Source organism: Trachinotus anak, unplaced genomic scaffold (assembly GCF_046630095.1).
Source record: "Trachinotus anak isolate AG129_WGS33_773 ecotype Australia unplaced genomic scaffold, CSIRO_AGI_Tana_v1 ptg000019l, whole genome shotgun sequence".
NCBI lineage: Eukaryota > Metazoa > Chordata > Actinopteri > Carangiformes > Carangidae > Trachinotus > Trachinotus anak.
This window is the reverse complement of record NW_027273870.1, coordinates 2,490,465-2,506,602: the sequence shown is the minus strand read 5'-3', so window position 1 is coordinate 2,506,602 and position 16,138 is coordinate 2,490,465. Positions and strand designations below refer to the sequence as shown.

The 16,138-nt window shown below is 39.8% G+C and overlaps 2 protein-coding genes across 2 annotated transcripts in view; one reads left to right on the top strand and one right to left on the bottom strand.

The window, feature by feature from the left end:
* Positions 1-1,008: 1,008 nt before the first annotated feature.
* LOC139636374 (CD209 antigen-like protein C) lies at positions 1,009-6,421 on the top strand. The gene is made up of 6 exons (XM_071504416.1): positions 1,009-1,251; positions 3,972-4,031; positions 4,122-4,265; positions 4,685-4,824; positions 5,018-5,118; positions 5,650-6,421. The coding sequence occupies exons 1-6, from the start codon at positions 1,098-1,100 to the stop codon at positions 5,819-5,821; spliced, it is 771 nt and encodes a 256-aa protein (XP_071360517.1). The 5' UTR covers positions 1,009-1,097; the 3' UTR covers positions 5,822-6,421.
* A 267-nt stretch (positions 6,422-6,688) lies between these two features.
* Positions 6,689-16,138, bottom strand: part of LOC139636375 (cytoplasmic phosphatidylinositol transfer protein 1-like) — a 69,439-nt gene continuing 59,989 nt past the window's right edge. The window contains exons 6-9 of the mRNA XM_071504417.1: positions 14,438-14,533; positions 13,645-13,800; positions 12,952-13,015; positions 6,689-10,672 (exon numbers count right to left, since the gene is read on the bottom strand). Coding sequence (XP_071360518.1) covers positions 10,314-10,672; positions 12,952-13,015; positions 13,645-13,800; positions 14,438-14,533 — 675 coding nt within the window. The 3' untranslated portion in view covers positions 6,689-10,313. The remainder of the gene's footprint in view (positions 10,673-12,951; positions 13,016-13,644; positions 13,801-14,437; positions 14,534-16,138) is intronic.

Here is a 16,138-nt window from a genome sequence, read left to right as displayed (position 1 = left end):
ATTTCACTATAAATTGTGTTTTAACCTTGAACAGGAACAGAAACATATGAATATATTGGATTTAGTTGCTTTCTGCACAACAGAAGATCACAAATCAGTGATTGTTTCCATTTTAAATTTAAATACATTGTTAAGCTCAGGATGTCTGATCAGAAAATAGCAGGTTCGTAGAGGCATTTATTTACTCCACAGTATGACATTTGCCATGTGAAACAGTGCCTCTACCCATTTTTACATGATGGTTAATAAAGAAATTCATAAAAATGTATAATATTTTGTATGTGTGTCATCATTAATTTTCTTTTAAATGGGGTACTGGTGGACCACCTGTGGTTCTGTCAGCTGTGTCCCCATAAAATGCAATAGCATGACTTGGTATTTTCTTCCATTTTCTGTGGGCTTTTTTCTTTTTTTCTTTTTTCTTTTCTTCTTTTTTTTTTGTCAGTCACAGACTTGTTAATCTCTGTCAGCTCAAAGCTGAGATGCACTGAATTCATTTGTGGTTTGAGCTGTGGTCATGACCTGCTTTAGACAGCAAAATGACACTTGTGGCCCAACATGTGCCTGAGGCCTCGGCTCAGGTCCGGCCCTTATACTTCAACATCTGCGCAGATTCCAGCTGTTATCCTCTGGTCGTCCTGTGGAAGTAGCATCTGAGAATCATGCTGTATATGAGCCAGATTCAGGCCCTGGAACTGCACATACACTGGGCCCGAAGAACACAATCATGTACAGGCTGGATTTATTTTGCCACCTAGGTTTAGGCTGAAGGACAAAAGCGTGAGATCATTGATTCTGTGTTTCATTTCATCTGAATTTTTCTGACACTTCAACATTGTTCTTTCTAAAAACATGGATGTGGTCACACACTTTTATGAGAAAAGATGTTCAACTTGCAAACTGTGGTCTGTATCTGTCTGCCCCACCAACCCACAGCTTCCTGTTGAACATCATGTGTGAAAAGTAGGCTCCTCTACATTACTTAGGACTTCATTTGAACACAGTTCAAAGCAGTCATCTGTCATTTCAGGTGCCCACTCTCAAGACACTGTGGATGTCTGGCATCACAAGACCAAACTGAAGCGGCAATAAACGTAATGGATCAAGAGTTGGATATCTATGTCAATGTAGAGGAACCATCAGGTAATCGCCCCAAGAGGAAAAGGATGGTTTACACCTCGGAACAAATTTATGCGAATGAAACTGAGATCCGCACCCTGGAGCCAAACAGAACTGGACGGGCATGCTCAGGTAATGAACACATGCAAACAGGTACACAGCTTTACACAAACTCTAAAACGATGTTGACTGTTGACATGAAGATTCTTCATATACAGGCGCACAAAGGAAGAAAATGGACTATATTTTCTAAAACAACATGAATATGAGAGCAAAGGACAAGAGTCTGATTTCCTGTTATTTATGGTTTAAGCTTAAGACCAGGAGGAACCCACAATGTCTGAATAAATGTCAAGACAGCAATGAAATGCAAAGTCACAATATGTCCATAAAGTATTAAATACTAATTTATGTTTACACCTGCAACAATACATTTCCTTGTTTTCCAGAGGTTGAAACATCTCATAACATTGTCCTCTTAAATTTTACTGATGATATCTGTTATTCATCAACTTTTGTTTTATTTTCTCAGGGCTACATTGAGGGGGTGACCCTCAGTTTCAACGGTGTCAAGATTACAAATGCAGAAAGAAAACAAAGCAGACAATCAGAATACAAAAACCTGTTCCTAATTAAAAAAAACATTACGATTTTAAAGATTTAAAAGCATATTTCTAAACTGTCCCAGTGTTTTAAGGGAATCGATATTTAAAGTGCATTGTAGGTTTTTCCATGAATCTAAAGCACAAACACTAAAAGCAGCGGGAATTGTACCGAATAAAATGGTTAAATTAAAAATATGCGTTATACATTCTTAAATTGTGAGGGCAGAGAGCTGGAGAAGACGAGCGTCTAGGCTGTCTTCTCCTCCTGCCCTACAATATCCACTCCTGGATTACTCACAGATTTATCAGATGCCGTGCTCCTATTTGTAAAAAGGTAACTAGCTTCGGCAAAATGTTTATTAAAAGCTGGGCGTATTTCCTTTTGATCAGATATTACACATTGAGCATGAATCAGATGTGTTGGCGCAGAAATAGCGTTTTTACATTTGTGGAGTTCACTCCTTTCCAGAATTTACCTGGATTGGAATAACAGCTAGAGATGGTGTTTTCCTTACTAACAATGTGAAGTTGTTTCATAACTGCCTAAAAGCAGAGCAATGGGCAGGGTTTCCAGATTTTCAAGCAAGGACTGAAGCCTTATTCTTTCATTGGAGCAACGACAATAGGTTCGAGGTGAACCAAGGACTAAATCTATCTTTAATTCTTTGTTTTTAAATAGCGCAGTTTGTTTGCCACATTTTATCCTACTTTTAAAATGATCCAATGTGAAATCAGCATCTGGGATTTTTAATGCATTTAAAATATCACTATGATTAAGATCATGTAAAAAGGCCTGCTAGTTAAACTTGTGAGTTAGGTTGAGGTTCACAGTTTTATTTAAAATCACCCAAATGTATTATCTCTGCATTACTTTGTTGAGAAATGAAATCTGCCAGCTTATCTATGGCATCACATTCAGCTGTAAATCCCAGGCACTATAACTGAATTACTTGGCCTTAAGTTGACCTTTAGAGGAATGAAATCGAAGCTTTTATGCATTAAGGACTATAACTGAAAAATATGATGTAGTAAAATGGTCACACCACCTCCTCTTGCATTTCTGCCTATGTTGATTAAGTTGTATACCTCAGAATCATTTTTCTTTAGCCAAGTCTCAGTCAGCACCAATGTGTCACCAATATTTTTTGTACTGCGTTATTAGTATAAAACAATACACTAATACAATGATTATATTGCTTTCTAAAATGTGTTTAAATGTAGCGCGCTTTGTTGATTTTTCTCACATCACAACTCACAACCACATATATTGGCTCTAGGCATCGATTCCTCCTTTGTAATGGACAAGACAATCACCTGTTTTTGCTCCGTGCAGCTCATATCAACAATCTACCTCAATTAGATTAAATAGCAGCGGTTAACAGCTACACAGAAACCAAAATGAGAAAATACTGTCAATTCACTGCAGAGAGCAGAGCGTAAATAGAGACGAACATTACAGATCTATTTTGACATCCTCCCTCTCACTCTCAGGCATATGGCAGCACGTAGAGCAAAATGCTACAGTCAAAATGAAGCAGAAATATCATGGTTGAGCGGTTGAGTGCAGGACTGTGACACCAGGGACCTTGGTTTGGCCCCACAGTCCCACCTTTGATTGGGTTAAGGCAACAGAAGCACTTTGGGAATGATTGTGGTTTTATAAACACGTTGTGTCTGAAGTCTTTTCTTAGTCTTTATCATGAGTTTTCAAACAAGATCATAAAAAAGCTTAATGATGCTGTTCTCACTACGCACCATGTATATTTTAACAAGAATTGAAAGCAACTGGACTTGGTTATTTGTCTAGGACGACATTTCACCTCTCATCCAAGAGGCTTCATCAGTTCTTGCTCGCACCTGACCAGGCTGGGACTGGTCCAACTATCTGGTGTGGAGACCAGTCCAGTTGCTTTCGATTTAAAACTCCTTTGAGATACTATGACCTGGGCAAATGAGAATATTCACAGGCTTTAACAAGAAATACATTGTTTATGAACATTTTACTGATATGTTCAGTATCGATACATTTGTGACTTGTCACATAAGTAAATTAACAACATTTCTTCTTTGTGTTAATGGAAAACTTGATCTGATCTGCATTAAGCCTCTTTCAAAACATAGCGATTGTTGAGTTATCCGTCAGCATCAGTGTTGCAGCTAGGAGCTCTGTCTGAAACACTGTGTTCATACATTTTAACAGTTTTTTTGTTGTTGTTGTTTTAATTGTTGTTTTTTTCTCGTTCCCAGTGTTTCTGGGCCTGCTGTGTCTTCTCCTCCTGGCTGGACTCATAACTCTGTTTCTCTTCTGTGAGTAGCTAGTTAGCATGCTAATAAAGCACTTAGCTCAGCACTTAACGTAGCACTTAACAGTGTTTGACATTTATGTGCCAAGCACAGACACCCAGGAGAACTCTGAGTGGGACAAGAAGATGGTGCAGTTACAAACCAGTTACAACAACCTGACTGAAGAACATGACCAACTCCAAAAAAGGTTTGAGGACGTGAAGAAAGAGAGCAAAGATTTTGAGAGAAAGCTTAAAGGTAATTATGTATTTCTACATGTCTAAATCACTCAGAGCCAATTTGGCAAATCTTTTAGTAGGTTCAGAAAACGGAGATCTCTGCTACTTGCATGTTGCTACTGCCATGACATTTAATATTCATGGTCGTTAGAGGATGAAGATTTTGATGACCTTCTCCATCTAGCACCAACGGCAGGTCAAACTTTCACCAGGACCAACCCACTAAGTGGCTTGGAGCCAATTTTTATGAAATTCCCCTCAGGACAAATCATAATGTTTTTGTTGACCCATTGATTTCTCTTCTAGCTCCATCACTGGGCCAAAATCTTAGCTCATATGCAGACAATATGGAAACATAATGGTCAGATCATCATGATATTATTTGGTTAGATGAACCCTTTCTATATTTGGCACTCATTTCTATGAAATCTATTACAGACACAAGTTCTTTTGGCTGGAGAAAGTTTGGCACCAGCTATTACTACGTATCTACTGAGCAGAAGACCTGGGAAAAGAGCAGAGAGGAGTGTCAGAAGAAAGGAGCTGACCTGGTGATCATCGACAGTGACGAAGAACAGGTGAGGAAAAAACACTTAATGTAATTTTAATTTAGAATTTTAAAATATATAATTCATTTATGAAGACTGTAAATGAGAGAGAATTCTTGGTAGTCATCACTGTGTTTTAATGCAGAATCAGTGGCACATATGGTGAGGAAAGCAGGTTCAACAATCATGTCTCATTTTATTTATTTATTTTTTTTCCAAATAGGAATTTCTGATTAACTTGAACAAAAGAGTTTGGATTGGGCTGACGGACAAAGATGAGGAGGATGACTGGAAATGGGTGAATGGGGCAAATCTAACGAAAAGGTATCAAAAATCAAAACACAGATTCGTGTTAGCAAGTGTGTTAGCATCCTGATATTAGCTATTCAGGACTAAACACAGAACAGCTGAGGCTGATGGGAATGGCCAGGTGTTAGGTCATAAACCAAAGTACTGCACAAACTCCAATTCTGACCTGATGATGGTGCTGGATGATTGTCTGCACAGAATCTTATGGCAATTCGTCCATTACTGAAACCTCAAACCTTAGAAAACCAGCATGGCAGAATGTTTTGACTCGTATTACAGTTTCCTGTAAAACTGACATCCGGTCTGGTTTTGACCCTTTATTTACATCTGTATGTCCATTCAGGTTTCACTTTCCAGCCATGAGATAAATTAACAAAAATACTAACACTTGTCGCCATGAGTCGATTCTCAATCCCATATAATGATATACATATAATGAATCAGCTGTATTATTTGAGCACAGTCAGCAGAACCACAGTCCACTCTTAATGCAATAAAATAGACATTGTGAAGAAAAAATGATTTTTGTCTCTTATCTCCTCACAGTTACTGGATATCTTCACAGCCTGACAACCAAGAAGATGAGGATTGTGTCGAAATACACTATCCACTAAAAACTATCCACAACGCTTTATCGAGGTGGAATGACTTACCTTGTTCATATATCATTTACTGGGTTTGTGAAACAGTGGATGTGTGTCAGCATTGTAAGCATTAACTGTGAAATCCATAAATCTGTTAATAGTCTGATAACAGTTTGATTGTTGGAGATGATAAAATGTGGTGTGTACTGTTTGAGTCTAAACTCTCATTAGATTATCCATTAGGTCTCTGATCTCTACAGAATATGTATTTAATATTTTTTCTATGATAGTCACCAAATTTTTTTCTGTTCTGTGCAAAAATTGTTTCAAATCCATTTCCTTTCAAAAAAACGTTTGAACTTGTCAGACATCTTGCTGTGGTGGTACAATTCCCTCTGTGACTACAACTCCCCCTGTGACTACGACTCCATCTGTGACTACAGCTGCTGTTGTTTTGCTCTGGTGGAAGTAAATGGAAATTACACTGTAAATGTGAAAAATGATGAAGTGTCCTCAAGTAAAAATTCTTTACATCTTTTTTTATTTTTTCGTTTTCATCAGGTTTGTTTAAATGTTGTTGTTAATTACCAGTCCTATTTTCTTGAATGAAATCATCATCATGAGTCTCTCTTCATTTCTTTTGCAGACATAGTTAAGGTGGTAAGCTAATGTAGAGGAGCCTGTAATGGCTGCCGGACGCTGGCTACTACAAAACACACAAATGAAATTCAGTTGAAAAATCATCCGTCATCTGAAAACAAAAATGGGTCCAGAAATGCGTCACTAGTGGCTTTGATTTTTCAATATTGTTAGTGTTTCGGGTGGATTCCTCGACTTCTTGTTAAGTGAACATCTCCATCAGTTGGTGGTAAAGAGGGCAAAGGTCAGGCCTCATCAGGGCCCGTACAGTAGAAAGATACTGCTACAAGCAGCGCAGTATGGTTTTACATACATAAGGCATTATGTGAAACGTGTGGCATAAAGAATGAATAACAACACTGTTGCAATAGCTAGTAAAGTTTATTTGTCTATTTCAGAAAAAGTAAAACAATAATTACAACAAAGAACCAAATGAACCTCAAAGGGCAGTAAAAATATAACAAATACAATAATAGTTAAAGTGGAAGAACTAAGAGCGACTTCCAGCAGCCGATCAAGAACGGCACCTCTGGAGTCTGTTTCACCAAGCAGGATCAATCAGGAAAGCTGGATTCGCCTGAACCACATCTGATCTCTGACACAGACAGAAGAACACTGTGCTGATCCTGGTTTTTACTCAGTGCAGTTCTGCAGCCAGCTCAGTGATCCTGAATGGTGAGACAGGTCCCAGTTATCAGGAGACAGCACAACAGCCTGGCCGAATGCAAACTGCATCAGGAAGAGAGGAGGAGGGGTGCAGAGCTTGGTCCTTTTATCCAAAGAAATCATTTAGATTTTCCTTCAAACAATACATCAAGCACAAAATCAAAGTACAGCAAAGAAACAACAGAAAAAGCCAATCACCTCTCAATTATATGGCAAGTAAACGTCAAAGCAGCCACCCAAGAAAAGCTTCATTTTGTTTTACAGCTTGTACAAAGAATTTTGCCCTGCAGGGTCACCAAAAGCAACTGGATAGTCAAAAGTACATCACTACAATGAGGAGTCTTGACACTCGATTGTGAAGAGTAAACTGAACTGAATGCAGAAACCTCAATAGATGAGGATGACCTCATAGATAAAGACACACACTCCTATATTAAAACAAACCTTTGATTCGTGTTTGTGGAGGTGTCATTACCACACAAACACTGAATAATATCCGTCTCTTCATCTAGTTCAGATCTTTGACCACATCCATGTTCACATCAGCAATGCAACTTGGAACAAATTCAATGTAAGAAACCTACTCTATTAGTCATTAACAACAATATTTACAATACCTAACATGTTACTCTTTTAAACAGAGCAGAGCTTTATGTTACTCAACTGGATATTTTGCATTATTTTTAATAGCCCATGGCAGATCGAACATATCCCTGGATCTCTGTGTTCCTGACAAGAGAGATGGTCACTACCAGAGATCTAAGTATGTATAATCTATACATAATAGATCAATACAGAGGGCCAGTAACTGGTATATAACATTTTTATCCTCAAAAGGCAAAGACAAAAGCTACAGTTACAGATAAATAGCTACAGTTTGTTTTGTTTTTTATTTTTAACAAAAGCAAGTGAGAAACTGTACATACTATTAACAATATTTTATGGCAAGACCACTGAGGACTCTCTCTTCCACCTGCTCTCTTTGAAGTCATTATGCTGGATTATAGGACCTTGGTCCGACAAACCCAGCAAGACTGTAATGTAACACATTCCTTCATTGTCAAATAAGGTGTCAAAGCCTGGAAAGTGCAAAAATGCATTTGCGCTGTAAAGTCAGAAGTAATTGGTATGAATAGGGGAACAAAAATGTACTAGTTTCCTAAAAAAAAAAACTTAACAAGTTAGTCCTGTTATTTGAAGGTCTGATGATGTAGTTTGATATGATTGATTTGATCTGATTATGTTTCAGTTCAGCTACTATGTGTGTGTAGGGCTGCAGCCCATTTTTATTCTAGGTTAAATGTAACATTTGAGATAGAAAACAGGCAAAGAAATGCAATGAAATTGTGTTTCTCGAGCTGAATTATAAGAGATTTTGGTTTTACACACATGTAGGTGACAATACAATTGTTGCATGCAGAGGCACTGAGTTGAAAGAGTTTGTAGGCCTGCAGTATATTCTCTGGGCATGCTTACATTTCACTCGAAATCTGCTTTTTCTATTATACAAAATTAGTACTGAGCCTCCGAAGTTAGCATTCACTTATTTTTTCAAACAGTTGCATCACCAAATGTACTGTACCAATCCAGCCATTTACAGTATATACATATATATACTTCACATAATATGTATATATGTTGTGATCATACCATGCAGCATATTAAAACCCTTTTTTTTTTATAATATCATTGTGAGGAAAAAAAAGGGTTTCCCATCAGAGAATAACTTTCTGTCTTCATGTATTTGTTTCTTCCTTTTAAGGTTTTAGATGGAAATTAGCAGTGCAAGCCCAGCTCAAATGATGGGTCACTGCAAAGGGTGTTCCCCGTTTCAAAATTATTCTATGCTCTCGAAGCACTGGCTCGGCATTACCAACCAGCACTGGCAAAGCAAAAAGTATCAGCATTTCTGCAAATGCTGTGCCGCTAACAAAGCACATACTCAAGTCAGCTTGATGCACGTGCCCTTCTCCTCAAATCAAGCTTTGGGTTTTCATCACCTCCACTGTGCACAAAGATCAGTCACTGCTTAAAAAAACTCTCCAAAATGGCCTTGTTCCTACATATGACATTCAAATGACTTGCTGATGTGATCGAACTGGATCACGTTTATGTCACATGAGATGTCCAGCATTATTTCAGGCAACATTTGACTTAAGTTTTTTTTGTTGTTGTTGTTGTTGACCTCTGACCTCTCAGTCAACTTGAGTAAAATATAAGCAGTAATAAACTTAAACAAATTCAGTTTTAGAATCACTTAACTTCAACAATGTCATGCTAGAATTGCAAGTGCAGATATAACAACAGCTTAATGTGAAATGTTACCGCCAATACGGAAATGCTCCAAGGTTTCTGATGTGTAAACATTATAAGGGTTAAGTAGACTGGTATAGTACATACAATTGTGAATGTAATAAATGTGAATTGTAATATCTGTGGAGGTATAAAATGTGGCTGTTTGGCAATAAGCAGGGAGAGAAAGGTACAGTAACATCCCTGCCTTTGGAGTGTGAGCCAGGTAGAGTCGGGGAGACCTGAGGTGTAAACTCTCTATGATTGTACTGATCTTGCATCTGCTGTATATAATTGGAGTTTGGGATGGAAAAGGACGGATGCAATCTGATCCCTAGGCCAGTTTGGACGGCTCAGGAACACAGTTGCTAGGCGGTAGTTTGGTGAGGGCACTTGGCTTGTCTTTCTCATGTGTGTTAGTCTAACATATTAGGTCTACTGTGCTACTCCGCTTTGTGTCACTGATGTCATTTCTAATTGAATACATACAGTCATTTTACAGACTGAACAGGGATTATATTCGTCATTCGTTTGCACACATTGTCAAAACTGATAAACACCACTGAATCTGTGGCGCTAAGGCAACTACTTCATAGTTCAATAGCTTGAAAGCAATCAGCTCATCTGATTGATCAAAACATAACTATGAGACAATGAGAATAATTTATTCATGTAACATAAGGAACTGCTGTTCAACCAAAATAATTATGGATGCTCCTTGTTTTGATGAGACATCACAGGTGTTTGTCGGAATAGGTAAGACATGTAGCTGGCTTGACTCACAGCGAGAGGAAGTCAGCCACGTCAGGGTGGCTGAGCCTACAGCTGCCTGGACGGTATCAGTGACAATGATGAAGACATCTAGAGCGATCGCTGTGTGTCCAGTATTATGGAAAATCATTGGATATGGCTAGAGAACTTGAACATCTGGGCACTGGTGTTTGGAGGTTAGGCTCGTCTCATTGGGCTACTAAGACAGTGGGGTTGGGGGAGTAAGTTAAGCAAGGGGTGTGACATCCCATGGTCCCTCTACTGTTCATCCATCTCAGCGAGATCAGAGTTGGATGAGGGCGGCGTGGATGACTGGAGGTGGTTTGAAACGGGTAGCGGGCTCAGGGTAGAGCCCTGGGGAGCACCACTTGGGACGGGGTCAGGAAGGGTCAGGGTTTCCGGAGCAGACTTTTTGCGGGGTCGGTCCTTTGGGACAGAGAGGGACTCAGGCGCATCAGTGCACATGGGGGTGGAGGGGGCGCTGGCAGGGCCGGTGAGAGCACAGGAGGACAAGGGCGTCTCGCTGATGGAGATGGACGGGGGAAACATCCCAATCTTCTGGTTGGTGGCCTCCTGGATGGTGCGCTCAAACTCTCTCACCTCATCCATTGTCATGTCTGGAGAGGAAAGAGATTGTTTAAGACCAGTGCGAGGAAGAATTAGGAAAGGGGATTATATATTTTCTTAAATCCTTTGTAGACAATTTAAGGCACTAGAGATTTTAATAACCTGTCATTATTATAGCTACATGCATGGTCAAAACAATAAGGGAAAGAATAGAGGTTCAAAAACATATACATATTGTGTTATTTTACTGTTCACATGTGTAGCCTTATGTTTCCTAGTCCTGCTGTCACAATATCAGCTATCAGTCAAATCCATCCTTAACTCTGTTTATTTAGTATTTTGTCTCTTTTTTTGAGCAAGTGAATTAGACTCATTTACAATAGTAGGGAGGCAGAGAGAGTCTGTAACCATAGCTGACAATACAACAAGAACAATTACACTTAATGGATAGTGAAAAGTCCGCCAGATGAACTGATGAACTAAAGATCCACAGGGCCTAACATCTGTCATCACAATATAAACATGTGTATTAGTAACACAATATCACTTCATTATTTAAATATCACTGTGATCGTCAACACCTGTACATCGCAGTACCCCTGTTTCCTAGATAACCTTTCAGATCCGTCAGGTTCCAGCAGCCTACTCATTCCAAGCAAATACAGCTGTTTGAATCAACATATTCTGAACATATTTCAGGTATGTATATACCTTGACTTAATGCGGGACAGAATGAGTGGATGTATGTGGACAGATATGCAACCGTGACAGCTCCGGAAGTCACCAGCGGTTCAAAAATGAGACAGAGGAGGAACAATGGAGTGAAGGAACAATGAAAAAGACACATACTCTGGCTTTGTCATGGATCTCTATGTCATCCAATGAAGATGGGTTTGTTGTGGAATGTTCTTGCTGCTCAAGGCAAACTTTAATGTTGGTTTTCTCATGCATTTGTCTCTCGTAATCCCGCACGTCATCCAAAGTCATATCTGGAAGAAGGGGGGAGGGGGAGGGGTGGAACGAGGGTCGAAAGGTTGATAACTCCTCAACAATGGGCGCTCCAATTAAGAGACAGGTGGGGGAGGAGAGGATTAGGTGGCAAAGGTGCATTCCGTGGGTGAGTAAAGAGTTTTTAACAGATGATTAGAGCTGTTTTGGTTTTTTTTTTCTTCTTTTTTTTAGTGAAAGCTTTACAGGTTAAAGTGCGAGCTTCCCACGGCCCAGAGAGTCTACAGGAGACAGCTAGACAAACCCGAGCCACACCAGGAAGGAGGAAAGGAAGGAAAGGGTTATGGACCTTTCAAGAGTAAGAAAAAGCGTGAACAATCCACACCCAGAGAAGAGGTTGGATCATTGTAGGCACAAGACAGCAACACCTGCAAGGGCTCACTTACTCCACGGGCAAAATCATTCCCCATGTGAGAAGATTTAGGAAGGATTGTCCAGGTTGTGGGGAGTTAGCAGTTATAAAGAGGAGAGGAGAGGATTTGTTCATGACAAAGATAATGGGTTTGTTATCTGTATGCCCTGCAGCTGTGGGAAAGGCTCAGCAGTTGAGAGTGAGTGGATGTGTCGCAGCCACTTGTGAATGCAAACAGGGCTGCCTCCTGTGCAGCAAGGCTCTCAGAGAGACAGGGAGAGGCAGCTTTCATGTGTCAGGAAGTGGATGGAAAATTCCAATTATTCCTTTAATGTAATTAGCTGGCAAGGTTGGGACCATACACACAGGTTTGGCAGACAAACGTCTTGCAACTTTATATTTGGCTTTAATATGAAAACAACACATACACCAGTACTGTCTACTTCTGTATGCATTTCTCTACCATGAAACATGAAAGCTTATGGTATAAGAGTCATTTTCATGGTGCACCAACCATGCCTGGAAACTACAACCACCAAGAACAGTGTTATGAGGGGGTTAGCGCTGACACCCAGAGGCGGATCCATGCTACTGGAGAAAGAGCAGGGCTGGCCGGGACAGGTGTTAGATGCAGGTGGAATGATTTTTCATGCACACAACTAGTAAATAAACAGAAATCACACAGCAGTGGTTTATAAAAATCAAAGTAGCTACGACAGTGCTAACATTTTAAAGAATAAACAGTTACACAGCACATTTAAGGTTCACGTAAGGAATCATTCACAATATACAACAATAATTTAAAAAAAAAAACTGCTCTATTTTTGAGGAAGCATCCATGAGTTCATAAAATGATGGTTTTCCATTCTTTAAATTAACATAACTGAATGTGAGTAAATAGTTGATGACTGAAAAGTTGAAATGTGCCAACAGCTGTGAAGTGCATAGTGCATACACAGCAGGACTTACCAATCCACTCATCCACCCAGGCAAACGCCTGCCTGTGCCCCAGCAGCAGCACATCACGAACCACCTGTAACACAAAGATGATCAGAAATAGTTACTCATGCAACCTCTTTTTATTTATTTTACCTCCTGAATGTTGTCGTGTTTAAACTCAGAATATTCAAGATTCATGCTGCGGAAGTACGATCATCTGTAAGTTTAAGTTGCTTTCCTCTCAAGTCTTTGAGATTTTAAATGAGAATCGAAGCTCAACTGCATTTTACATTAAACTAGATGTGAGGAAAGAGGTATTCTTTCAGACATTTGGAGCAACACAGACAATATAAAACTCCATAGTTTGATTAGTCCTTTTTAAAATATTCATGTCTTGAGTAAAAATGATTGGGTTGTTGCTGAGTGTCAGGGGAAGACAGGGAAGGGTAGACAGAAAGTTTTGAGAGACAAACTAACTTACTGATTTAGGTCTTTTTCTGGGATTTGTTGAAATATGAAAATGATAGAATATCTTCAGCCTTTTCTTTTAAGTAATGACCAAATGGTTTGAATGAATGGATGAAAACAAATGAACTTCACTGTGAAAAGCAGGATAAATATAACGATTCATGACTGCAACTTAGAACCATTAAAATACACAATGAAGTTCAGCTATTGACTAAAATGAGAGGGGCAGATTTCATCCCCTGGTTGACCTCTCACCTTGTGTACGAACTGCTCCACTCGGGTCTGCAGGCCCCACACCTCAAACTTGACAGTGACCAGTTTGTACGAGCACATGATGGGATTCTGGGTGTCCCTCCAGCCCTCCTGAAGCATCCCTCGCGACGTCTTCTCTGACTTGAAGTATCGCAAGTCCTGTGATGCGGAAGCATGAACGCGCACTCGTTAAATATTACCGTAATTAACCCAAACCTTCAGGCGTCGTTGTTTCTGCACCCCACTGGAGTTATACTTAAGGGAGAGCCTAAAATTAGATGCACAACTGAACACCAGTATTAAATACCATTTGCATTAACCCCTCTGGTCCTTGGAGAATCTCTATCCAGCCTCATTAGAGCTGAGGCAATCTGTTATCAAACAGCTATGAAGGCAATTACCAGCTCTCTCACTTCACAGACTCTGAAGTATGAAAAGGCAACAGATAAATGCTGGGTGGGACTGATTTGAGATTTCTCAAGTCCCCAAAGTTTGCATTAGAGTGAGAGTTTGGGTTTTAACAACAAATTCAACAGATAAGGATAACGCTGTATTATTATTTTGTGAAGATTCTCATAGGGACAGAGGGACTTCATCACTGGGTAATTATTAGACATAAAACAGTTTAAACAAAAAGGAAAAAAAGACAGAAGCTGAACCTATACTGTCTCTTCAATCACAGTGTTTTACTCCTGCATTTACAAATTCTACAGCACAGTTACTTACACCTAGCTGATGGTGTTAACTCCCCAATATACACAAGCTTCTACACTCGCACACACCTACACAAGCTCACCTCAGACTCTTTATAGTAGCGCTCAGGGATCTCATCGTAGGCGATGTCAATGTAGCACACCTCCCTCTCCTGCTCCTTCAGCTCGGTGTCGAAGATCTGAAAGGAAAAACAGACCAGTCAGCCTGTGGGCTCCTCACATGAAACACACAAATATGTCCTTCCCAGTTTACATCAATCAATATGTGGCCAGGAAATCTCCCTTACTGCTTGACTGAAAATAAGAAATGATTTATACTGTTACAAGTGCTTGACAGTAAGCCACAAGAACACACATTGCAATTGCTTACATAACCACTGGGAGGTGCTCTATGCCCATGTCTGTAATTTGTTATTGTGCCCAATGATTGCAATTACTGTCACATGTTGTGCAGACAGACACTTGATTGTAAGGAAAAAGTGAGTGCGACTTCGCTTTTCCCTCCTCAGCTTCTCATGTGTTTTTGATTTAATGGAAACTTCTTACTGCAATGAATCAAGTGTGAGCGCATATACCTTTACATTACTGCAATATACCCATTTATCCATTTATCAATGCATTCACAGCCACGCAATCTATTTATTTATACACACACTATCTCACAAGAGCATCCTCGAACAGAGCTGCCACCACAGTGTCACAGTGCCATTTATATGTACTGGAGATGGGAAAATCTGCATGTGTGCATTTAGAGTGAGGTTAAAGGCTGCAGGCTTCATTTAAGAGATTTATCTTTAAGTTAATTGAAGGTAGGTTGCTGAGAGATTAAACGTAAAAAAAAAAAAGCATCTGATGTCTCATAACTCTTGAGGAAAAAAACTGTCTGGTGCCAGCTGTCGCTATATACTTTATTTTGACACGTTTTAGGCTTCAAAACAATTGTTTTAGGGAAATTTATCTCAGTCAAGACCATCTCTGACTGAAGTGAAGGTTTATGTTCTCAGGACTTCATCATGCAGAGCTTCTTCTTCATGTGTGAGAGTTGAGGGGCCATTGCCCCTTTTATTTTTGAAGAGAAGTTCTCATTTCTGTGAAGTGAGCAACTCACTCGCTTCTCCAACTTCATTCCTTCCTCAGTCGTAAATTAATTCCCCAGCAGGCAGGAGCAGCTTCTCAGCAGCTGACAATTGAAATTAGTTTAAGTAATAACATGACTCTACAGGGTATCATTCTCATCTCTGTTGTAGACTCACTTTCTGATTCCAGCTGATAAGACCCGCGTATTTCACATCAACATCCTGGCTAATGCGGACTCTGTTTTTATTATTTATCACATTACTAAATGCTTTACCATCATTTTGGAGCCACCGAACTGACTGTGATCTCTCTCTCTCTCTCTCTCTCTCTCTCTCTCTCTCTCTCTCTCTCTCTCTCTCTCTCTCTCTCTCTCTCTCTCTCTCTCTCTCTCTCTCTCTCTCTCTCTCTCTCTCTCTCTCTCTCTCTCTCTCTCTCTCCATCTCTTATTCTTTCTCTCCTTTCTCCTTACTTCCTTTCTGTCTGTACATTCTGTATTTTACAGTGTGGATGAGCACTGCTGGCACTATAAGGGTGATATGTCAGCATGCATGAGTGCATGGAGACCAGGATGAGGAGACCAGGATGAGGAGGGAGGGAGGCAGAGGTGGATGAGAGGAGAAATTGAGGAGGTAAACAATAAAAAAGACATAGAGATGGGGGAGGGAGGGGTGCGGGAAAAGAGGGAGGAACAAAGGAAAAGCATGCAG